This window comes from Leuresthes tenuis, unplaced genomic scaffold (genome assembly GCF_036924035.1).
Source record: "Leuresthes tenuis unplaced genomic scaffold, fLeuTen1.0.hap1 SCAF_5, whole genome shotgun sequence".
Lineage (NCBI taxonomy): Eukaryota > Metazoa > Chordata > Actinopteri > Atheriniformes > Atherinopsidae > Leuresthes > Leuresthes tenuis.
The window spans coordinates 12,801,750-12,825,430 of NW_027325359.1; the positions used below are offsets into that span (position 1 = coordinate 12,801,750).

At 43.8% G+C, this 23,681-nt stretch overlaps 1 protein-coding gene across 7 annotated transcripts in view; it reads left to right on the plus strand.

Annotated features, from left to right (window-relative positions):
- The window catches only part of LOC140307289 (pleckstrin homology domain-containing family A member 5-like), a 72,794-nt gene that overhangs the window by 44,654 nt on the left and 4,459 nt on the right, over positions 1 to 23,681 (plus strand). For 5 of the 7 annotated variants that reach the window (XM_072386098.1, XM_072386096.1, XM_072386100.1 and 2 more), the window contains exons 5-22: positions 2,788 to 2,908; positions 3,063 to 3,167; positions 5,125 to 5,197; positions 7,119 to 7,219; positions 8,296 to 8,411; positions 9,902 to 10,408; positions 11,566 to 12,046; positions 12,181 to 12,264; positions 12,931 to 13,050; positions 13,962 to 14,015; positions 17,761 to 17,823; positions 17,919 to 17,999; positions 19,434 to 19,583; positions 19,699 to 19,800; positions 20,543 to 20,701; positions 21,220 to 21,375; positions 21,843 to 21,963; positions 22,877 to 22,992. In XM_072386098.1, the coding sequence (XP_072242199.1) occupies positions 2,788 to 2,908; positions 3,063 to 3,167; positions 5,125 to 5,197; positions 7,119 to 7,219; positions 8,296 to 8,411; positions 9,902 to 10,408; positions 11,566 to 12,046; positions 12,181 to 12,264; positions 12,931 to 13,050; positions 13,962 to 14,015; positions 17,761 to 17,823; positions 17,919 to 17,999; positions 19,434 to 19,583; positions 19,699 to 19,800; positions 20,543 to 20,701; positions 21,220 to 21,375; positions 21,843 to 21,963; positions 22,877 to 22,992 (2,710 nt within the window). The remainder of the gene's footprint in view (positions 1 to 2,787; positions 2,909 to 3,062; positions 3,168 to 5,124; positions 5,198 to 7,118; positions 7,220 to 8,295; positions 8,412 to 9,901; positions 10,409 to 11,565; positions 12,047 to 12,180; positions 12,265 to 12,930; positions 13,051 to 13,961; positions 14,016 to 17,760; positions 17,824 to 17,918; positions 18,000 to 19,433; positions 19,584 to 19,698; positions 19,801 to 20,542; positions 20,702 to 21,219; positions 21,376 to 21,842; positions 21,964 to 22,876; positions 22,993 to 23,681) is intronic. The other 2 variants (XM_072386101.1, XM_072386102.1) reach the window with 2 other exon arrangements.

Sequence of the window (23,681 nt, forward strand, 5' to 3'; positions counted from 1 at the left end):
GTGATGTGTTTGCACTCCAAAGTCCTGTAAGTTGCACTTTGCTGTCTGAACCATTTGTTGTGTTCATCCAAACCTTTTTTCGAACAACTAGCCACGGGGAAATTATTAGTCGCTTTTCCTGAGCTTCACATGTTTTATTGAATTTTTGAAGAATTGTTTAAGAGATGAGAAGAGTTTTTCTTGTCTCTTTCGTTGCTTATGAGAGGACAGTGTCACACTTCCCTAAAAGACAGTCGAATTGGATTGATTTTCTCTAGTATTTGAGTCTTTGTTTTGTAGCTCTGACTTGTCTTGTCGCCTTGTCTTACTGTCTTTGGTTCATTAAAAAGATAAAGGCCCAGTTTGGCAACACACAAATGTGCTTTAAAGCACCTTTAGTTCTTTGAAAATGCTGTGTGGTCAATTTAAAATGCACCCTCAGCCACTCGGTCCACTGTTTCCCTCCAGTGTGCTCAAAGGGAGATTCATCCGCAGTGCAATCCATCCTCTCTCTCTTTATATACACACACTGTACAGCCTCCAAGCGAAACTTTGAGAGCTTTGAAACACGTGGGTTAGTTGCGCTGTGCGGCTTCTTTGTCTTTGCCTTGACACAGTTAGCTTTTCTACGATTGCCATTCAGACTAAAGGGGTTTGTTTCAAATCGCCTGCTAAAATCTGTTTCCCAGAAAACAATCAAACTCTCTGCTAGATAACCTCTTTTAAAGGTAAACCTCCAGCTTTTACTGTAAGTCTTGTTGGTAACTGAGCAACCGTATGTGTGCTCATTTGTGAAACACGCCATTGTTGAAGGGAGGGTGTCACGTGGCCTGTTCAGCTTCCCTTTAAGGTTCATCGACTTTGCTCTTGACCCAGAGTTGTGGTGAAAACAAGGATGAGGTTCGCTCGTGGTATTCTGCTACAACTGTTGCTCTGCTCCTACATTACAATCATTTCTCCTGCGGCCTCGTGCTGTCGGGAGACGAGCGCCGATCGAAACCAGAAAACGGCCATTTAAAGCAGGCGGGCTTGCAAAACAGCATGTTAAGATACGAGTAGGAGCGTAATCCATGTGGAGTCTCATGTTATCATTTCAAGGGAAGTTTCTCGTGCTAGTATGAACCCAAGCAGGGAAACACTTCGCATCAATACTTAAGTTATAGCACTCTTCTTTATTTCTTAAACTGCTCTGTGATAGCACTGAAACACGATTATACTGTTAAGTTGGCTGCTAGCTTAATGAATGATAAATTCCAACTTCTTGTTTTCATCCAGATTAGCTGCGCTTTGTTTCACGTGTTTGTGATCTTAATAGGAGCTGCATCGATCAGTCGAATAGTAATTCAGATGATAAATAGTGTGCTCAGCTAATTGGAGTAACGATCAACTGAGCCATTTTAGATTAGTTGTAGTAATTAACTTTTTTTCCCCCCTCAGTTTTAAATCAATATATATGTTTAGTCTGAATATCTTTTGGGATTTGAGCCAAACTTTTCGACAGTTTCATATGTGACACATAAAACTGCCACTTGGATACACTCACCTCTTTTCAGTTTGACGGCTCCAGATTGATTATTCGGTCCAAACTAATTATCTGCAGCTCACAGCCGAGACAGGATCTGGTGCCAAACAGAGCATCAAATAGAGAGGAAAACATCTCTATTTCAACGGGCAGCTCTCTCCACCTCTCCCCTGCCATTATTTTCTTTTTTTGCCATTGATTGTGGTATAGTTGGGATTTTGCCTGTCACCGAAGTGTTGAAGACATCCCCAGCTCGTTTACTGTAACAAGCTCATTAGATGGGGAAGAAAGCATGTTTCGGCAGCTGCACAAGCACCTTTTTCAGAGCGCTGATTGAAAATTGTGTGCATTTCATCTCCAGAGAGCATTAGTCACCCATTTGTACACCCTATGGCTTCTCTGGTTCTGTTCCCAGATGTGCCTCCTCTGCGCGGAATCTTATGACATGTTTATTCTCTTCCACAGCCAGTAAACCACAGGAATGACAAGTCTCTGTCCTCTCATTGGCCAGGCAATGATAAGATCTGACACACACGTTAGCAGCTGTTCCATCCATCTATTCTTTAACTTATAACTCCCTCCCTAAACAAAGTTAGTCTGTGATTGTCATTGTTTTGTGGTGGAGTCGGACCTGTCTCTCTGCTGCACGGGAGTGAACATCCAGTATGTGTGTGTTACCTGCTCCCTTACGTGTTTCTTCACCTTAAATCTGACCGCATGGAGTCCAGATTAAACCATACGTCCTCCAGTTTTCTTGTTCTGAATGTTCGTGGTTGTGTTTGCATGTTTAACAGATTGAGGTAAGACTGAGAGAACTCGATGGCACCGATGGACTCTCAGATGTAATCTTGAGTGTGCGAATGCTAACGTCTTTGTTCAGTTTGCTGTACGGGGTCGGCTGTGTCTTTAGTTTTTTCCCTGCTGCATCATGTCTGTTGCAATCTTGTTGTGATGTCTTGTTCCCTGTGAACCACAGCCACTCCCCCACCCCCCCCGTGTCAGATAGAATTTGCAGAACTTTTACTGTAAAACTGTTAGAGAACTGGAAAAGTATCTGTACCGACATGGCGGGAATAATTGGCTTGAATCATAAGCCCATCTTGAGAAGCCATTATATAGAGAGCTTCAACTTCAGAGGAACGACAGGAGAATGGATAATAAAGGCCTCAGCCTCCTTGTTTCCTTGTTTTATGGAGGCCATTGGACATAAATACATTGCGCTTTACACATATTGTGACTGATGACTTGCTCATATCCTCTTGACGTGCTTTGTGCCTTTTGTTTAGCTCTGCCTCCAAAGTGCCAGCGAATGAAAACAAGGAACGACCACTAAGCACCATGAGTGAGGCCTCCAACTACACTGGCAGTTCGGACTGCCCCGCAAACACCAACAGCCCAGCGGGGAGAGTGAGTGACACACAGACATGTGGGATTATGATGCTTGTGCTGTTTGGGAAATATTGGGAAAGCTACAGGATCATGTTTTAGTGGCTCAAAGGGTTTGCGGAAAGCCTAGAAAACAAATTACTCACCTAATTTCCTCATTTATGCTGTTTTGTAGCCTTCGAGACCCTCTAAGAAGATTCATAACTTTGGGAAGAGATCCAACTCCATCAGGAGGAATCCCACTGCCCCGGTGATCAAGAGGAACTGGCTTTACAAACAGGTGAGAAAGAGTAGATGACATCAGATAAGTTTTGGCTTTTTTTTGTTGAGCCATTACAGGAACGTGACAGAACAAAACAATACAGTACGAGACCTGGGATTAAAGGACAGTTATGACATTAACTGTAGAGTTGGATAGTTTATGGGCATGTCAAAAGAGACCAGATTAATCAGTTGCATCATGTTTTGTTATATAATTGACATCTTACTCTTAATCTTACTCTTTTTATTGATTAATTATTTGATCAACCATCATCGAAATCTTTGATTTTAATGATCATCTGACTTGTCATGTTGTGCCACCCATGAGATCAGTTTCTAATGTTCTTTATTTCCATCTGAACCAACAGTCTGGCATAGTTGTCGGTGCTGTTTTGCAAATGGAAGCATAAAGTGTGTTTGGTAGCCATATTTCCTAAACCGCATGTTGGCGATTCAGATGCTGACGTTATCATTAACTCTAATTCTCTGCTGTTTTCTCTGAGCCACTTCTGTGTCAATAGAGTCACGTGAAACTAGGTGAAACAGTCATTAAACACTTTACAAGACAAACTACGATACAAAGACTATGTAATAATAAAAAAAAGAACACATTATCTAGTCTGTTCCTCTGCTTTTTTTTTGTTACGTAGTGGCAGCAGATCAGATCTGAGCACAGCCAGCAGAGATGGTGTTTAAATACATAGCTCCTGGGTAATGTAAGAGAGTGAAAAGGCGGTGCTTGAAACAGCTCTTGGCCAGACTGGACGCTCTCATGCTTCCCAACAAGGAGCCTCAATTAGTTCTGATGGTAGGGCTCCCCGTGTAGTTCTGTGAGCATGTGATGGCGTCCTGTCCTGCAGCTGCCAGCTGCTTTTCTTTTGAGACCTTCATCAGGGTGATGTTGATCAAGCAAAAGGCTCCCAAATCTGCTACTCGGAATAAAAGCTGGATTTGCACTCCTTTCTTCCTGCCTCATTGAAACCTGGAAGCTATTGAAGTTGTTGGCTGAGTGAGAGCTGCGGCCCTGCACTCGATCCGCTGGGAAATCAACATGCCACTGAGATTGATGTGATGGTGAAAGCCTTTACACAGCAAGATCTCCCAGAACTTTTGACAAAGTTTTTTTTTCATGAGCACATTTAAAAAAACGAGAGCTCAAGAGCTTGACTGAATTTAGGTGAGGTGGTGAATGAATGGACACCAGTCATTTATATCTTGTTACGTCTCAGATCTGCCTCCATTCCAAACACACTGAGCAGCATCTGGAAGTATGGATCTTTTTTTTTTTTTATACTAATGTGTAAAACATTCTGGTTTGTGGAAGTGAACTTCCATTTAAAGTAAACTGCAGCCCACATGCTGTTTGACCATAATGACAGAGTTGTCGAGGTCCCACCCACTACTTTTGTCTCTGTAAATCTACGAAGAAGGACTCAGCTCGAGTTTTCCATGAACGCAAACTCTTTGCTTCACTCTTCATCCTCTTTTATTTTTTTTGTCCGCAGCAGTCTCAAAATCACTTTGAACTTATACTGTAGAGCGACTTCGGCAAAAGGAATATTGTTTTTCCTTCATACCAGAGATAATATGCTTCCAGATCGAGAATATTACAAACAGTCCACCTCAGGCCGGATCAGAAAAAAAAGTGGATGGCTTCTATGCAGTCTCCTTTGAAATGATCTTTACTTGAGCCCAAGTATGCACTTTAAACCATTTCACGTTGAAAGACCATGTTGTGAAAGACAAAAGGCAAACAAAAAAGTCAAATTATTAATGGAAAAAAGTGAAGTGATTGCGGCTTCTTTCGTAGAAACGCTAACCCGCTCTGTCAAGCTTCATAATCGCTTAGAAGGAGTTGGGTCATATCAGAGGAGATGAGTGGATTACAGCGAGTGTTGCTGAGAGCAAAAGTCTGTCACGATTTCACGATTGAAAAATGATTCCCACCAATGCGCCCCTTTCCTCTGCGTTCACAGGACAGTACAGGCATGAAGCTGTGGAAGAAGAGGTGGTTTGTCCTGTCCGACCTGTGCCTCTTTTACTACAGAGGTAAGTCATCTTCACCCGTACCGCACCGCTAACGACTGCTGTTGCTTTCGGTTAATGACGGTACGCGCCGCTCCGACCCTCTGACAGCCAGGCCGTGCTTCTGCTAATCTCTGCTATGTGCGGGTAGATGTTCCCCTTGTAGCAGCCTGTCAGGACCAACTGAAAAGACGTATTACGTGAGATGCCTTGAGCCGTACGAACAGCTCAACTGTTCACAGCTCAAACATGGCAGCAGATTAGAGTCCGCGCTGATGTTAAGACAAAAAGCGCGTTTGTTGAATGATGCTTTTTCTTTTCCTGTTTTCAGAAGTGGCGTCTTTGTATTAGTCTTAGATTCATTTGAGTTAAAGTGAATCTATTGTGCTACTATTTACAGATTCCCTCTTTATTCCACATCAAAGGAACCGACATAATCGCAGCCTTCGTTTAAACACGAGTGATAGTGGAATTTAGCTGCGACAGCTGCCATGTGCTTCACTTTTCAGCTCTGACTGAAGTGGAGTTTTAAATGATTTCTATATAGCTGCTACCTTCTTTATCAATCATATTTATTCATGATTACGCCCAGCCCAGTTTAAAGGTTTTTGACTCATTTATTAAGATCTAGCTCTTCTTAAACTTTCCCATTTGCTGCTGCTTCACAGCAAGAACATGTTTGCGTTTGATGTGATTCTTTTTCTTTTTTTTTTTTTAGTAACCTGCTGCTGACTGACTACTGTTTTCATGTTCTTTCACACAGCTCTTATGTTGACACAGCTGTGTCCAGAGAATGTTTCACAATTTTAAAACTGTAAAAAAAAAAAAAATGGAAACCACTGAGACTAACTGTTGACAAGGTCTACTGTTGGACTAAAGCTCCAGAATACAAGTACAAGCCTGCATATCCCAGGGCTTGATGCAGATACTGTCACCATTTGTGCTGATCAGGATGACATCTAGTCTGTGTTATTTCTGGTGTCTGCCATCTCTGTCGCCTTCCATCTGCCCACTGGCTAACAAAAGCCACAGACAGCAGCAGACCCATTGGCTTTATCCAGATGGATATGTGGAGAAACCGTATCAATCAGCAGAGAGTAGGCAGAGAGGTCATGAACTGCGCTGCCTCGACTAAATACAACTTTATCTGATGTAGTTATCAGATTATTGTTGTGCCGCAGGATCTCCCTCTACGCTGCTTTTACAAAGCAACTTCTCAGCAGACGACTTTGCAGCTGTGTATTTCTTTTGAAAAAGAGGTAGAGAGAAAAAAAGAAAGATTACTGACTAAACGTTGGAGCAGGGGAGCTGCGGATATAACTGACCCGAGCTTCAGTGTTGGCCGTACTGCAGAGCTCTGACTCAGCCGTAGAACAAAGTTCTATTTATAAAATGCGACCAGAGTCCATCTCGCACTTATTTCCCAAATACTTCTCACCCCTAGTAATGAACCTTCTCATTCCCCGTTGCTGCTAATATATGTAGTTTGACTTCAGCCACAGAAACATTCCCACCTGCAAAGGAGATTTTCATGTGGGACATTTTTATTTCTATCTAAGCAGCGTAGTTAGCCTGAATGAAAACTAGCAGGGTAAGCTACTCTCTGCTTGGAACTTTGGACTCACGCACTCTAATCCCCGGTGGAGAGTGTGCTCCATTGTCAATGCGGAACCCTGTTTTTTAACTTAAAGAGGATTAGAGCGTTTGAGCTGCATGGGACATTGAAACGCCGGTCATCTTTTGCACTGGTTGGATTCGACTGTACATCCTCCCCTTATCCACCCAACAGTCTCTTCTCTCAGTTTTTTTTCTCACAGTCTGCTCGATTTGTCTCCGGATCCTCGTGTTTGCGAACCGATGTTCAACGTGACGGTCGAGACGAACATCCTGAATAATTCAACCTGCCAAAGGAGCCCCTAACATTTTGTTTGCTTTTTCTCTGCAGATGAAAAGGAGGAGGGGATTCTTGGGAGCATCCTTTTACCCAGCTTTCGCATATCCATGTTGTCTGTGGATGATCATATTAATAGAAAATACGCTTTCAAGGTCAGTGTGTGTTTTCGTTTCTTTCAGACTTTGCACATTTTATGGTTTATTGCTTTTAGGGAGCAGAAAATGAAATACCACAAATGAGCTTTTCAGGAGAAAACTAAATATCTGAAGTGAAATCATATTAGCTGCTGTTGCTTTTCAACTAATTGACAGTCAGGTAACGTAAACCGAGGCTAATTTAGCAAAGCGCACGCCATATGTCTTCGCCGGCTGCCGGGGGTGAGGTCCCAGGACACTGCGATACTTTCTGAAACTCAAGTTGTAGGGAAAAGGCATATTTTATGGAATCTCAGTGGTGTGTATAGAATTGAGGCATTCTTCATAAACCCATAGAGAAAACAAAGTTATCCTGCCAAACACAGCTAAACACAGACGTGCAGGAGTCTGTTCAAGGTCTCTCCAACCACACAGCCCACTCCTTTTCCAAGTTCGAGCCGAGCTGAAAGAGAGAGTTTAGGGAAACAAGGAAACCCGAGCACAGGGCACATCCTCTTCAGTTAAACGCTGGAATGGGATGACTTTTTGACTTCATCTTTTTCATTCTTGGTTTTCTGTCCCTTATTGTGGCCAAAATGGCCATTATTTTTCAAGACTAATCGGAGGGAAGTAGAGAAACGACAATGCTTTTCTTGTTTTTTTTAGGCCTTAATAAACAGGATATTGAGGTTGTTCACTAAACAATCTGTCTCTCTGTCTGTTTTGCTTTAACAATATATTGGCTTGTTCACTGCGAGGGAACAGAGCAACAACGGAACAATGTGTCATCCTTACAATGCACTTCATGGTAAGTCCTTACAGTATTGAAACCGGCAGATTTACTGCCCTTCTCCAGCCGTATGCGTGAAACTTAAATGGCTCGAGGATTTGATTTATCTGTTTGGATTAAATGGCCACAGCCAGGAGTATTTCACACATAATTTCTTTGCTAAGATCACAGTTACGCTTAACTCTGCTTTTCGGATATATCTACATGGAAGCAAGTCACCGAGATTCACCAGTCGGAGCATTTTTTCTGTCTGTCTTTCAGGTAACCTTCTCTGTGCATCTCTTCCTGTCCTTCGTCCTGTCAGGCCACGCATCCCAACATGCGGACGTACTATTTTTGCACAGACACAGCCAAAGAGATGGAGTCTTGGATGAAAGTAATGACAGATGCTGCACTTGTGCATTCAGAGCCAGTCAAAAGGTTTGTAAGAGCTCCACCAATTTAGGCGTTTTTTTCACTGAGGGGGTTGTGTCATTTTTGAATGGAGAAAAAAGACATTTGAAAAGGCGTTGGAGGATGTTTTTTGAAACTCGCACTAATGAATCTGCATTCCTTGGTTAATTTCTCCAGCCTTCTTTTTTTTTTTTTCCTGCATTTCTGCTGGAAGCAAGCATTTTTAAATCCCTCTGCTAAGTCTGTTAAGGTCTTTGGCAGCAGCTCAACACCCACTTTTGACATTTCAGGTCTCCTGGTTTGTTGAAGAAGCTGCAAGTTCCATTCAAGTTATGCAACCGTTTCTACTGCTGAAGTCTTATTAGAGAGAAACACGCACAAAAAAGTCTGAGCTGGGGGTACAAGTTGCAGGTGGTCCAGGGGATGCACAGCTCCACAGCTCACTGACTCATTGGGCCATGGTTTTTTTCCCCCAATTTAACTTTTTTTTCTTTCTCTTTACTGTTTTGAATGTTTGTCATTTGGCAAATGGCCCATCGAATGCCCTCTTTTTACATGGCTGAGCAGAGGCATAATGGTTAGGAGCTGTGTAATTACACAGGGCAGTGGTGCCTTGAATCCACTGAATAGCTTCATTAAATGGGACTTTGTGACGCTGCTTTAAGGTTTTCGGGTATCAGAGCATTACACTGAACAAGACAAAAAGAAAGGTGTCTGCACTTCAGCCATCATTTGTATTGCGTGTCTCCAGTCTCTCCAGAACAAGTGGAACTAAGTGTTCACAGAGCTTCCACCAGGCCGCTGTGTGTGTGTGTGCTCTGTGGGGTTAGTGGAGTCACAGAAAGCTGGAGAAGACATTACGTGACGAGAGCAGCTATTTAAAAGTATATAAGTGGAAAGTCTGAAGGAATGCCTTTTCCTGCTGCCCTCATATTGCTAACCAAGTGAGCCATGCTGCTGAGGGGAATTTGCCAGACTTTTTGAAGTTGCGACCTTGGGTCTGTCAAAGGCCAAGGAGTTGTGGTGCCTTTTACCTCTCAGTACCTCCCCGGGGACCAGAGAGCTGTAGATGGGTCTTCTAGATGGAAGGTCAAAGGCAGGCGCAAACGGATATGGGGTCTGAGCACCACCTTTTGAGACAGACCTCAGCAGAGGCAGAGTTTTATTGGTCATATCTGATTTCCTTTTACACGCCTGTCCTCCTCTGGCAGCTGGAAGTGATACTGTGCACTTCTCTCATTGACTTTGCGCTTTTGGTTTTGCTTGAAGCTTCCCCCATTAGTATGATTTTTAAAGGTAGTGCATTAAGTCTGCAGTAGTTTCTGCATGCTTAAGATCGTGTTTGAAATACAGTTTGTGTTTTACATAGAGGTGTAATTAATACTGCCATTTTTTCTATGTAGGAGTTTTTCCATCTCTGAGCAGATGATCCTTTTGTCTTTGCTGCATTTCAGCTACACAAGGTATGTTAGAATCTTCCTGTCATTATTCAAAGGCTTTTCTCCTGTCTCTCTCAGGTTGGACAGGCTAAAAGTAGAGCAGTGTGGGCCACAAGAGACCAACCATGTTGCCAACCACAAGCCGCCGCTCACACAGCCTGAAATTCAGAACAATGAACGCAACCGTGAGGTGGATCGTGAGCGCGGCGTCGCGGTGCCCTCCACCACAGAGGAAGAGGAAAAGAAGCAGCGTGAAGCCGAGCGCTATGGCTTTCAGAAAGATGGGGGAGAGCGTGAACGTCCACTCACCAAGATTAATAGTATTAAACTGCAGCCAGCCCAGGCAGCATCCATCAAAGCTAACATGACCTCGTCACAGCCTCAGAACGAGCCCGACGGGTCGCATCACAGCCCCCAAGTCAACGGATCGGGAGAGCAGTGTCCAGCCGAGCGGACTGGAGCTCCCGCCCGGCAAAGTCCAACGCCTGAGCCGGACCGCAGCCTCAGTAGGACCAGCTCAATGCAGCAGCTGGAGCAGTGGGTCCGCACACAGAGAGGACGTAACCAGGACGATGATACCAGGAGGTCGGTTTAATCATTCTGTATTTGTTATTCAGATAAAAAGATATATGGATAAATAGATAAATATCTAGTTATGATGTACATTAAACATATTGAACTATGTTGCAAAATGTGTCTTTTTGCATATTAAAGCTTAAACAGGTTTCAAATGAAGATTCTGGGTTTCCCACAGCTTCTTTTTCCTGATTCTTGTTGTTTAAGGGATGAGAGTTTTCCTCACAAAGTAAACACTTTGACATTACACACTAGACTACAGTGGACCAGTAAGAAGGAGTACAGATAAACAGCCCGAGTCAAATATGCCTCTGAGTCACTGCCTCTGCCTGACCCTGCTCTGAGAATCCCGTTTCTGATTGGTTCAGATTAAACTTTCACTCTGTCCGTTTGTCCGACTGCTCGGTTGTCAGCCTGTTTGCCTCTTCATCTGTTTATTTGTCCGTCCGTTTATCTTCACCGGGCTTTAGCTCTAATTGACACAGCTGGGCCTCTTTGCTCCCACTCATTCCGAGATTAAGTTTATTTGAAGGAGTGAACGTATTTGAGCAAGGCATCAATTTAAAAAGGGGATCGTGGATAAAACTCCAAAAAGGCCACAGGACTTATTTACTTAGTGCTCCTCTGCGATAAGCATGTACATACTTCATTCTGTCTCTGCACGTCTTCCTCAACAGTCTCTGTTTGTCTTTACATGCACATCCTCCACGCTGAAGTTTGCTTTCCATGCAGTCACATGCCCCTTCTTTTACAGACCAGTGAGCTTTGTAGCTCGGATCTGTCAGGGAGTCTTAATATGAGGCTCTCTCCATGCCAACTGCTCCAACTTTGAACCCCCGGTGGAAGTTGTGCTTTTCAAAGCCTTGCTGTCACTGGGAAAGTCTAATTTGTCTGCGTTGTGGGGTGCTTCTGTACTCGGCTCCCTTAAGACACCATATAAACACATGAAATGATAAATGTTCAGACATACATAACATTCCCCACACTTGTGTGGTAGACAAAGACAAAGTTAAAGAGGCAAATAAAACACTCGCTGACCTTTATTATGGAATTTCTTTAATTCAGTGAATTATAAGCAAACATTTGCTGTCAGACCGAATTGAAAAAGATCTCTTCAGCTCCCTCATAAGCAGTTCTTTGATTTTTTTTTTTTTCATTCTCTCCAGCATCACATCGTACCAGACGCTGCCTAGAAACATGCCAAGCCATCGGGTGCCCTATATGCCTCAGTATGGAGATGGCTACCGCAGTATGCCCAGGAATAGCATAGCACAGCGAGACAGCATCTGCAGCATGTCGCCATCGCTGTACGAGCAGGCCCTGGGCACCTCGGTGACTGAGAAGCGTCGCTCCATGCGGGACGACACCATGTGGCAGTTATACGAGTGGCAGCAAAGGCAGGCCTACTGCAGGCAGCCGGGGCTCTACAGCAATATGGCCAGTCCCAAAACCATGATCAACTTGTCGGAGCATGCTGCTCCGAGCCACTCCATCCCCGCCTCGCCTTCCCACGGCTCCCTGTCCATGTACGGCGGCTACTCCCCGATGCGATCCTACAACGTGGCCAACGCTCGTTCAGAGGTTTCCTCTCCGATCTACAGAAGAGACTTGAGCATCGACAGGCGAAACAGGCCACAGATCAACAAGGTCAGTTCAGACGTGTGTGAAAGCTGTATTTGTCACTGACCCAGTTCAGAGCGAGCAGCTTGGCTTTTCTTTCTCAACCTCTTCAGGTATAATAGGCATATTTGTTCCTTCTCTCTCTTCTCCGTGTCCTGCAGTACGCCTACACGCCTGATAGGAGGTCCATGCCTGCAGGGATCCCAATCCAGACTATCACTGCCCAGTCTCTCCAAGGCAAAACTGTAAGTCTTCCTCAGAGTTTTCCCATTATTTAGTCCTTCCATCCAGGTTTCCATTACTCTTTTCTACAGCTGAAATACTTAAGTCTTGGTTTTTACTGTTTGGGTGTAACTGGACATCTGTGAGAGACACTTCTATTTGTATGATATTGCCTCCCCTCCCTTTTTCCTTGTGTCTGTTTTTCTGTCCACCAACACAGGACTTTTAAGAGATATTTAAGCAGAACGCAGTTGTATGCTTCAAGTGGGAGGATTTAGAATATGTTCACTTCGGGAGGCCCTTAGACTGCTTCTCATCAGCGGTGACTTAAAAGCCCTGTCTCTCCCGACTCTCTAAGCCAGATCAGGAATTTATGTCAAAGCCACACACAGTTATGTCCTGATGAAGCTGCTAAAGTGTGACCTGGATTCTGAAATAAACGCACACTCTTCTGTTTTGAGCGACATAAAGAAGTTGCACGTTGCTGACGGTGAAATGCACACTGGGTAATTTCATGGTCCTGAACTGCATGAAACACCAGGATTTTCTCACCTGTTTGGATCCCGATGCCTCTTAATCTCCTATCCTGGTGTGCTCTCTCCTTTCCTCTCCCACCCCCCCTTTTGCGGTGTGTCCCTGTTTCGTTCGTTGTGGCTGTGTGTCCCCTCCCTCCTCCCTCCTCCTTGCAGCCTGAGGAACTGACTTTGCTGCTGATAAAGCTGCGGCGGCAGCAGGCAGAGCTAAACAGTATCCGGGAGCATACTGTAGCACAGCTTATGCAACTAAACATGGATGGCAACAACCCACAGGTCAGGCCCCTGGACACGTCTCTGCTGGCGTGTATGTTAGCGTGCGGTGTGTGTGCCATCTTTACCCTCTTCCATTATCCATCTCGATTTGGAGGATTTGGTTGGTCTTCGTGCATGGCTGAATCAAAGATAAACACACCGCTGGCACTGAAGCTGTCTTTTTGTTGTGTTTTTGGTGCTCGCTGCTTCATTATCAGCTTTTTCCCCAAACATATAAAAATTCCTGGAGGCAAAAATAACACTTTTTGCTCACTGGAAAAATCATTTTACAACCAGCTTCTGATCTGATTCGGTTCATCGGGTTATTACATTTGAGACATTTCAGCAGAGCAAGCAGTTCATTAGATTATTTTGCCCCACAAAAGATAGATCCGAGCCAGAGATGAAAGTTGAGCAGCGATTGAATGGATTGGTTCATTCAGGATTTTTTAACTTTAAGTCAAACTAATGTGAGTCAGTAATGCCTGAGGTAGAAGTTTTTAACTTACTAAAATACAGATCATCATCATGAAGTCTCCACATGCCTGTGGACCAAAAGATAGTTTGCAGGTAGTAAGTAGTTTGGTTGGTCAACCTCGACATACCCCCCCTTTTCTTTTTCTTTTTCTTTTTTTCGTTTTGCCTGCACTGCATGAGGCCATTTTGTCATAGTGGAGCTGCACTCCTCACTGCCCACATGTTCGCTCATTCTGTTACCTTTCTATAGTACACCTGGTGCCTGACCTGCTTTCTTCACCTTGACTTGTCCTGCTTCCTTTTCTCTCTGGTTATATTTGGGTCCATGACATGCTTTTGTGATTTGTAAGTAAGAGATGCACAATGAGAGCATCAGAGAAAGGACGGGGCCTCCGTTTTCTTTTGTCTCTCTCTCCTGTTGACTTCTCTTTTCTCTTCTTTGCTGCTGACGCTAGAACGACATTCTCTCCCATCACCTCCAAAGGAACCTCATGTATTTGGACAATCAGGTGGGGTAATGCATGAGTGCATGCCCTCTCTCCGCCAGCGGTGAACACAACTTGTTTAATGCTTTGCTGTTACTGTGTTTTATCAGTACCATCAGCTGTGTTACCTATTTCCAGTCTGGTGTCTAGCTAACTCTGTATTTATTCATTTAAAGTTCACTATGCTGAAGAGGTCATAGCATGAGGCAGAGATACCTGGCACAGCACTGAGAGACCAAACTGATTTGCAATAAGGCTGCACAATCAATACATCAAATTAAACACAATGAGAAAATGAAATAGAATCACCCAAATAAAAGTAAAGTAAAGTATTTACAGTGCAGTCAAAGTTATTCATCAAAGGGTGTCAGTTAAATGCGGTGGAGAAGTGGAAAGTCATATGATGACGAGGAAGTGAGAGCTGCGGCGCGCTGGGAGATTGCTCCACAAATGCGGTGGATAAAAACTGAATGTTTGTGTGTAGCTGTAAGTCTTGGGACAGAAATCAGTCATTTTCCATGTGACCAAAGGGGCCCGAAAGGTTCGTCACACACCAGAAGATCGGAAATTTAATCGGAAAATGAGAAAAAAGGGATTTACGAAGTGATTGTTGATGATAAAAGGAGGAAGTTGAATTCACTTTTAAAGTATTGTAATGATATTTTACACGCAGCAGTGATCTAACATGCTGTAATAATACTGTTGCTTTGAATGACATTCAGATCTGGCTCTCCACTTTTCATATCATTTAAATGATCAAACAAACCAACCTTGTTCTTGTTGCCTCTTGTTTGACCAATGAGTGCGAGGCATAAAGCATGGTGCACTTCTTTCAGTTTGCTTTATTTGGAGGTTGTGCAGCCCTTGTTTGCATTATCTCTCCCTAAATGTGCCAGGTGATTCATTCTCTGATAAACAGCCGGAAGTTGCTGTCAGCTGCATTCACCAAACTAATGACTATCTCTGTAATATTTTCAGTATCAGGATGTTGACAGGATTTGGTTCTCGTTGTGTTTGCAAAGGAATTTAAGCCTAAATCTTTTGATATGTTTATTGCTCTGAAGTGTATTGAAGGTTTTATGAAGCGTTTTATGGCACACAAAGGAGCACTTAACTCACTCTGAAAGATTATGATAGCAAAGTGAGCATTTGCAGTTCTTTTTTCCCGCCACATACAGAACAGTGCAGCATCAATGCTTGCTATGTTTGCATCATTATGATAAATCGAGGTTTAAGGCAAGCTAAGAAATAAGCCTCTTAGTGCTTTGCGCTGCAATTTGTTCCTGATCCTGTTTGTAAGTATCACTTATTGCTTTTTGGAGCTGCATCCATCCCTGTCCTCTCTGGTTGCACATGTTTTATGTCTGAGTCTCTGCCAATAGATAGAATGAGTGCGGTGGAATCACTGTGGCTGTTGTCTCAGAAGTGAAGCTCTGCTGCAAACTTTCTGACACTTGCTGTATCGCTCCTCTCCACACTGGACTAGATGAAGGAAAATGACCCTTTAATCGTCATGACTCACACTTTGATTGAGAACTCTGCCCCGAGGCCTCAACTTTACCAGCAAGTAAGGCCAGCCTAAGGCTTTGCTCCGCCTCATCCTCACCAGTCGCTGTTGTCCTCCTCGGTCTGTTTTGCACTGCTCCTCCTCCTCCGGTGTCCAAGTCGTCACAGCATCTTGAGACCGGTCTCCTTGTATCGTTTGTTATGCCAGCCCCTCCTCATCCATTGCTTTTGACTGTTCCTTTCTTCTTCTTATGAGAAGTCATGTTCATGTGGACATGACTTGAGTATTTATGGTGTACGTACACTCTGTCCAATGAAATCCCGCCTTCATTGCAGTCTCGGGGTATAAGCAGTAGCTCTCGAAGTCGCTGCTTGTTAAAAAACACTCGGCTAGCTTTGGGGTTCAGTGAAAGGTTAAAGCTGTAGTCGCATCCATTCGTTATGGTAGGAAAGCGTGTAGGCCTGACTCATGACATTTTATCTTTGTGTGTGTGTGTACCCCAGCCAGTGTGTGATTTTTCATAACCTTGTGCAAAATGCCTTCACTCTCATTGTCTGAGTTTGGCAGGAAGACTCTGATTAGTGCTACTCAGTAGTAGGAGATTTGTCAGTTGTCGGTCCAGTTTGTTGATGTGTTTAAATACTTTTTCCCATGTTAACACTAGCAGGATAGTGTTTTTATGGCATTCGTGAAGTCCAGTAGCTTAGCGTTTCTCCAGTTTAGCACTAACAATGTGGAGATATTCCAGTTTAGTTGAATAGATAAAGAAACTAGGCCGACTCAATCCCCCGCTCAGTTTCCTCCCGTCGAAAGTAGAAAGGGGTCAAAGTGCCGCCGAAGACTGCCCTCACCCACGTTCACCCCTTCACCAATTCATTGGCATACCGGCCTCACTTCAGCTGCATTCCCACCTTTTCAACTGCCAGAAGTCTGTCTCCCTCCTCCTCCTCCTCCTCCTCCTCTTCATGTCACTTGTAGTCCACACAACACCACATGGAAGCTCCCCAAGCTGCGGGAGAGTCTGCATGTTCTGTGTGGAATGCCATGTGGTTCTTGCTGCTTTATTTGTACCATGTGGTTCAACTGAGCAAAAAGGGTGTTGAGAAAAGTGTGTGAAAGAGTGCAGGTGTGAGAGCGGAATGCTGCCTTTAAGTCGAAAGGTGCTCGGGCAGTGAGTCATATTCTTTTACTTTGTTATTTCAGGTCGCAGTGGATTTGAAATGAAATTATATCTCTGAGGTTAAAGTGCCAAATCTGAGCTCTGATGGTTTTGTTATTGATCCTAAAGATACTCTTCAGCTAAAGTAATTAGGTTTTTTTTTAATGCCACTCAGATATGTTATTTGATATGCGACGTGGTTGCATTTATCTGAAAGCAAAAGCCTAAAAAAGCAGCAAGAGAAGTCGGCAGAATACCCAGAGGTGATTTAAGTATCCCATGTGTTTATGTGCTGTATGCTCACTCGGAGGTTAATTAAAGTTGGCACCTTGACCTTATAGTTACTCTGACATTTCATATCCAGTGTGGGTTCAAACAAAAAGCAGAAGTATGCCACTGTCCTAACATTTGTAAGCCGTCACGTGGATGAGTGAGTGTGTGATATGTTTTTTTTTTTACTGGAAACATGGGATCCAATGCAGATGAAATTTTATCCACTGTCTGAATGCTGTCAATGCAAGTGCATTTTTCTCAGTAGTTGTTATGATTGAACAAACTACTGAGGAAGGAACTTCAGCACACTTGGAGCTTGGCACCCTTGTGTGGATAAAGTAGCTAAACGCTTGTTGGTAATCATTCTGAGCCGAACAACAAATCCAGAGGAAACGTGGGGCCATGTAGGCATTCATGAAGACTTTTATTCTTCGTCTTTACACCAGCGCGCAGGCACAGAAATCTGGCCGCGGCAGCCGCTGAGCACATGCTGGTGAAAAACTGAATCGGTGGACACGACTCACGCGCCAACTCTCGAGTTTAGGAATCAAAATGGTTTTACACGCCTTCCTTTTTTTGCAATCTCAGTGAAACAAAAGCGTCGTGTTGATGGAAACAAAAGACTGCGTGAGTCACCGGAGCCATCAGCAGCGAGATTGTGTCGAGCAGTAATGTAGATGGTCTGATTAAGTGAAATATGAGTTCATATTCCAGGATAAATGCCACAGCCCAGCGAGAGAGCCTTGTAATGACACTGCATTAGATCTCCACTTTTTCATGTGTATGTGGGGATTTGGTGTCTCTGTCTAATGCTCTGTCTGTCTTCCCAGTTGAGTCCAGAAGACTACAGGGAACAAGCCTATACATGTATGCCAGAGGAGGTGGATACTGACGTGAGTTCAGCTCTTTCCTTCACACTGCGTTCCATTCGGCTTTACAGAGGGGTTAACAAATTCTCTGTTTTGTCTTTTCTTCTTCTCGTCCTCAGACTAAACTTAGCAGGTTGTGTGAGCAGGATAAATTGGTGAGAGCGCAGGAGGACAAACTTCAGCAGCTGTACAGAGAAAAGGTGACAAAACACTGCACATTTCTCAGCACCACTCTCTCACTCAAAGGAAGGTTTGGAAAGCTTACAAAGGAGTGCTAGCATTTGGGTGGAGCTTTTGTAGACTGTAAATATGCCCTGAATTTAGTTTAAAAGAACAGAACTGAGAAACACACAAAATTAAACAAAGCTGAACTAAACTAGAACGTCTTGTATCGGCTGAGATGCTTAATTGTAACCTATAACAATAAACCTGTCATCAAATTGAGCTGCTTCTCTGGGTTGCGTTGCTACATCATTTACACCATATCTGAGTGCTTTGCACCACTTACATGTAGAGTAACTGCTGCCCCTTTTCCACTCAGTTCCAGAGCCAGTTCAGAACTGCTTCAGCTTTCAAACCTGATAAGAACTGGTTTGCTTTCCCACAGCCAGAGACCCACCACAGATCCACGTTATGACATCATTTAAACGTCTCTTCCAGTACCACGGTGCAGGGGACGGTTTTCTACACACATCCAAGTGTTCGCTGAAAATATCTGCAGTCATGTTTATGCAGAAAGTTTTAAACAGCATCCAGAGTTTGTGAATGCTCATCACAACACTCTGAATGATCCGCTTTGACTTCTTATCCATATTAAGATAAGAATATGGATATTTTATTGCTATAGAGAAGCAAACGAAAGGTGTTTTTTAAACATGATGGTCACAGCATTTTAGTTTGTCTGGTTGGTGTTCATAAACCTGCGGTTCTTAACTCTGGACCAGTAAAACGTTGGTGCTACTGTCGCACCAGTTTATCTGTCAGTGCTTTCTATGTCTAAACAGAAAGGTCTGGCTCGGCATTGGCTCTAAATCAGCACTAAATCCGCTTTGGTGGAAAAAGCCCAACAGTTTTTGAACCGTTGAGACAGAAAAAAGCATTTTAAAAACAATGCATATGTTGTCAGGGCTGGTGATGATGCTCGCTGACCAGTTCCACTGCTTTCAGTTGCTAACAGTGGATTACAGTGTGCTGTGTTTTGCACATACAAACACTGTAGTAGTGTGCTTACTGAGAAAGGTTGGATGGTACTATGTGTTCAACTGATAGAATGAGACACAAACTTACAGAAGCTTGAATAAAACGTTCACTGCTGCAGCCATCACCACTTCTTCTGTGCAGTGCAACCACGTTGGATTTTTTTGGCAGGGGCTGATGAGCTTTCTCTGTCTTACCGAGCCAACTTCAGGGGCCGATCCAGTTTACTTTCCTACTGGGAAATCAGACGTTTTGACTCTCGAGTTCAAATGGAATGCACTATAAGAGCAACTGAAAACACAGTACCCAGGCTGGAAAAGTTGGAGAAGCTCTGCCACGGTCATAAATAATATGAACGTTAGCTGATCTAAAAGGTTATTGTGACTAATTAAATTGTCGTGCTTTATGGGTATTTGATTTGTTGCGTGTTCTTTCAGCACACCCTGGAGACGGCGCTTCTGTCGGCCAGTCAGGAGATAGAGCTGGGCTCTGAAAACCCAGCAGCCATGCAGAGTGTCATCCAGCAGAGAGACTTGCTGCAGAGTGGCCTCCTCAGCACCTGCAGAGAGCTTTCCAGAATCACCACCGTAAGTCATCCATCCATCCATGCTCTCTGCAGACACTCACTCTGCACAGTGAGTCTTGTTTCTTGATTGTTTGTCATCATCATTCACAAAGTATTTCTCCCATGTCCCAAACCAGGAGTTGGAGCGATCGTGGAGGGAATATGACAGGCTGGAAGGAGATGTGACCTTAGCTAAGAACAATTTGCTGGAGCAGCTTGAAGCACTGGGAAGCCCACAGGTATTATCACGTTTGTGTGAAGCTGTGTCACCTTCTTTTTGCTGAATCTCTGCTGTTTCAACAGAGGCGTGACATAACATTCCCTTTATTTGGTATGGATACTGTGCCGTATACTGCAGAGAAAGCTCCACATCCAATCAACCTTGTTTTTTTTTAAGACAGTTTTTGACTTTGGGGAATACTCCCGGGACCTTAGCTGCTTGTAGAGACTTAAATGAGAGATCAAAGCAGCATAGTGAGTGATTGATGACTGTAGTGATTAAAGTGCAGGTCTTAATTAGGTCCCTCTTTTATCTTGTCCTTCATCATGGGAGGTGTGTAAAGGCTGAGCTAAACTGTTCCAACGGTTATTCCTGGTTGAGCCCGAGTCAGAGCCAGTATTCATTCAGAGAGAGAGAAGTCAGCATGGAGTCTGGACATCCTCTTCCTCTCACAAAGCTGTCATCACCAAGGGGGAGATAATTACATGGCTGTATTTCTTGCTCTTCCCATTTCCTTTCCATCCCCTGTCCAGCCTAACTTAAACCTTCTCATCTTTCTTATTTACTGCCACTGCTTTGAACGGATCAGTGTCTGCTGTGACTGCACACATTAGCATAGATAAATGACTTCTTTTAATACAGCACAATACAGCTTTTTTCTTTTTTTTTTCCTGCTTCTTGTTTTTTGCACATTCATTTTACAACAATAGCCACAGAAGTGAAACAAAGTTTGTTTTTTTCTTCTTTCTGTGCACCCTCAGACGGAGCCTCCCAGTCAGCCACACGTCCACATCCAGAAAGAGCTGTGGAGGATTCAAGATGTAATGGAGGCCCTCAATAAACACAAAGCCCAGAGAGACGCTGTTGATGGGCTGGGTTTCTGTGGACCCAAGGCCAACTTCAGTAAGCACAAAAATGAGGTGAGGTGCCACAAACACACTCAAACAGAAAAAGTGCGCCCGTAAACGGTTAGTTTTCTGAGAGATCTGCTGAAGATCAGACAGTTAGCAGCTGTTTTGGGGGACATTTAGCTGCTGAAGTAATTTATCAACCAAAACTGCAGACTATTATCAAGGTCTAGCTTCTCAGATGTGTGGATTTGTCCTTTTCCTTTCTTATATGACTGTGATATGAATATACAGAATTGGAAATCTGAGTAATTTACATGGAATGGAAAAGGTAACTGTAGCTCCCACAGCTGCAGTCTTGTGGGTGATGATCGACTTACACAGCCAGTTCTGCTCCTGGACATTTTAAATGGGGGTTTGTGAAGGAATCTTTCAGTCAAGCAGTAACAACATATGGAGTGCTCTCTCTGGCTAATCAGCTGGTCAGTCCATCCTATGGGCCAGAGCTGCTCTGTACCAGATGGCTGCAGCCCTGATCCTGCATGGTGGTACCATGTGTCACCTTGCTTCCTGCCCTGTATAATCCCCAGGAGGAGGACTCAGTACCCCCACGGCCACCCCTACCTCAGTCCTACGAGCCCAACCCCCCCACCGTGCCCCCTCTGCCCTCTCATGCTGGTGTGCGCCCCTCTTCACTCCCCAGGCCAGAGGACAGGAAGGCCAATCACAGGAATAGCACGCACAGCGTAAGCTTGTTGACCTGCTGACCCCATGGTTGATCCCGCCCTCAGCTGTGCCATCACATGTCATAACTCACTGTGACGTGTTTGGATTTTATTTGCTTGGATCATATCCATTTTATTTCATCTTTCCATGCCTCATGTTTTTTCTTAATTCCTTTTTTTTCTGCTGTTTAGCTGAATCCTTGCTTGTGTATATTTCATTTTTAAGTCAGTGACCTTGCTCTCCTTTTCTGTGTCTTACTGGATGTCGAAAAGTGATTATTACATTTTTGGGTACGCTGTCCATGTTGGCTTATTAAGTTTGAGTGTGTCTGCCTGCTGCTTACTTGTAGTTTGCACTATAACAATTTTTTTTTTCCCCCCAAAACTGTACAGCTTGCATATGTATGTGTTTTTAAGTCATCCGGATCACCATGTTTAATTACAACGGAGCTGTCATTCGTGTATGTTGACCTCTTTCTCATTTGTAGGGTCCAGACTACAGGCTGTACAAGAGTGAACCAGAGCTCACCACAGTGACTGAGGTGGATGAGAGCAACGGAGAGGACCGATCTGAAAACCCGTCTGATCGAGAACACGCTGCAAACAAAGGTGCGCTGCAGTAAAAGAGCAAGTAATGGGACGTTCCACTTTCTGATGGGGGTGCGCTTTCATCTGAACAACCAATGAAATTTGACTGTTTGCCAAAATCGCCCACTTGCTTGCTCATTGAGCACTCTTTGTAAAGTGGAGGCTTAACAGTTAACTCAGTAGTAAGCAGAAAATTACAGACACTTATCATCATTTTGTGTTACCACAGTGAGCTGTGGAGTCATACGGTGGTCATTTTGGCCACTTTAATGTGGAGCATTGTACTGGGTCACTGCAGGGGTCACTGCTCTCTCAATCCACTGTGGAGTCACAATTACACCCAGACAGTATATCTATATCTATATATAGATATATATCTATATCTATATCTATATATATAGAGAGAGAGGAAGTTGTCATCTCAAACACAAAATCCAGTTTCCATGGTTACTGTGGCATTTACAGTAGATTGGCATCACTTCACTTCAGGCTTTTTCTCCCAGGGCATAGTCTAGTTCAGTATATCACAGAGTAACACTCGTGGCACCAGTGTTTTGTTACGGTTACCATGGATACAGTGGAAATTACACTTACATTTGCAAGGCTTTAATTTATGCTGCACACTTGAGGAGTCATATTACTTCCCAGCTTTTCGCTAGTTTGAAATGTGTGTCAGTTTTTCTTTTCACTGGGTTTTATTTAGACTTTGTGCTGGACACATTTCCTGGAAATAGTTGGGTTATAAACGCCGAAAAGGACAAGTGTTCTGAATGTGGACAAGTTGCCTCCAGTCCTCGCTGTTCAGCAGAAGAGGAACAAAGTTATGTGCTCATATGTTTGAATTCTGGATGATCTGTTTTAACTCCTTCACCCTGTATTATGATATTGTGCAAAGTAAACCTGTCAGTGACCTGCGGTCTCTTTTGCTCGTTAGGCGTGTCCTACCCGGTTGGCATTGTTCCACCGAGGACTAAGTCTCCAGTGCCGGAGTCTTCCTCCATAGCATCGTATGTTACATTAAGGAAGAGCAAGAAACCGGACCTCAGGACGGTGAGTTGCTCAATTTGCAATAGTAACAGTGACTTGTTTTTGCATTTCATTTTTTTTTAGATTTAAACCTCCCGAGCAGTAGGAAAACAAGCAGTAATTATTGACAAATGCTTTGTGCATTTCTTTTCTTCTTATTGTGTAATTGCGTGCCTCGTGTGGTCAGCTCCGGCCACAACCTTATTTCCTCAAATTGTGTTTACTCCCGTCCCGTAATTGGTTATAACATGTGAAGAAGAGGCCAGTTGTCCGATGTGACTCACGCTCTCAAAACAGGCTCTCATAAAATAGAAGCCAAGCTCGGTTTGTAAAGTTTCCAGGCTAGACTATCATCTTGTCTTACATATACTCACCATGTCATTAGCGCACCACACTGTAGGGTGTGTCTCGTTTTCATGTGTTTGCATGAGTTTCTGGTTGAGAAAATATTAATAATATATAAATGAACCTACGTACAAACTTGGTTGTCCATTTAGACCATATAGGCCTGCAGAGTTCATCCAAGGTCCTTGAATGCTTGAATAGTGACAATATGGACAGCCTGGCTGCGTCTTTGGGCTCTGTAGTCCACATCTGCCAGTCCTCCAGCATGGCACAAGCCTGACAATGACTGCTTTGACATAATCTGCCTCTCAGCCTCTCCTGTTAAGGCATTAGCATGCCCCCCCCCCCAGCCCCTCTCAGTGCACCCA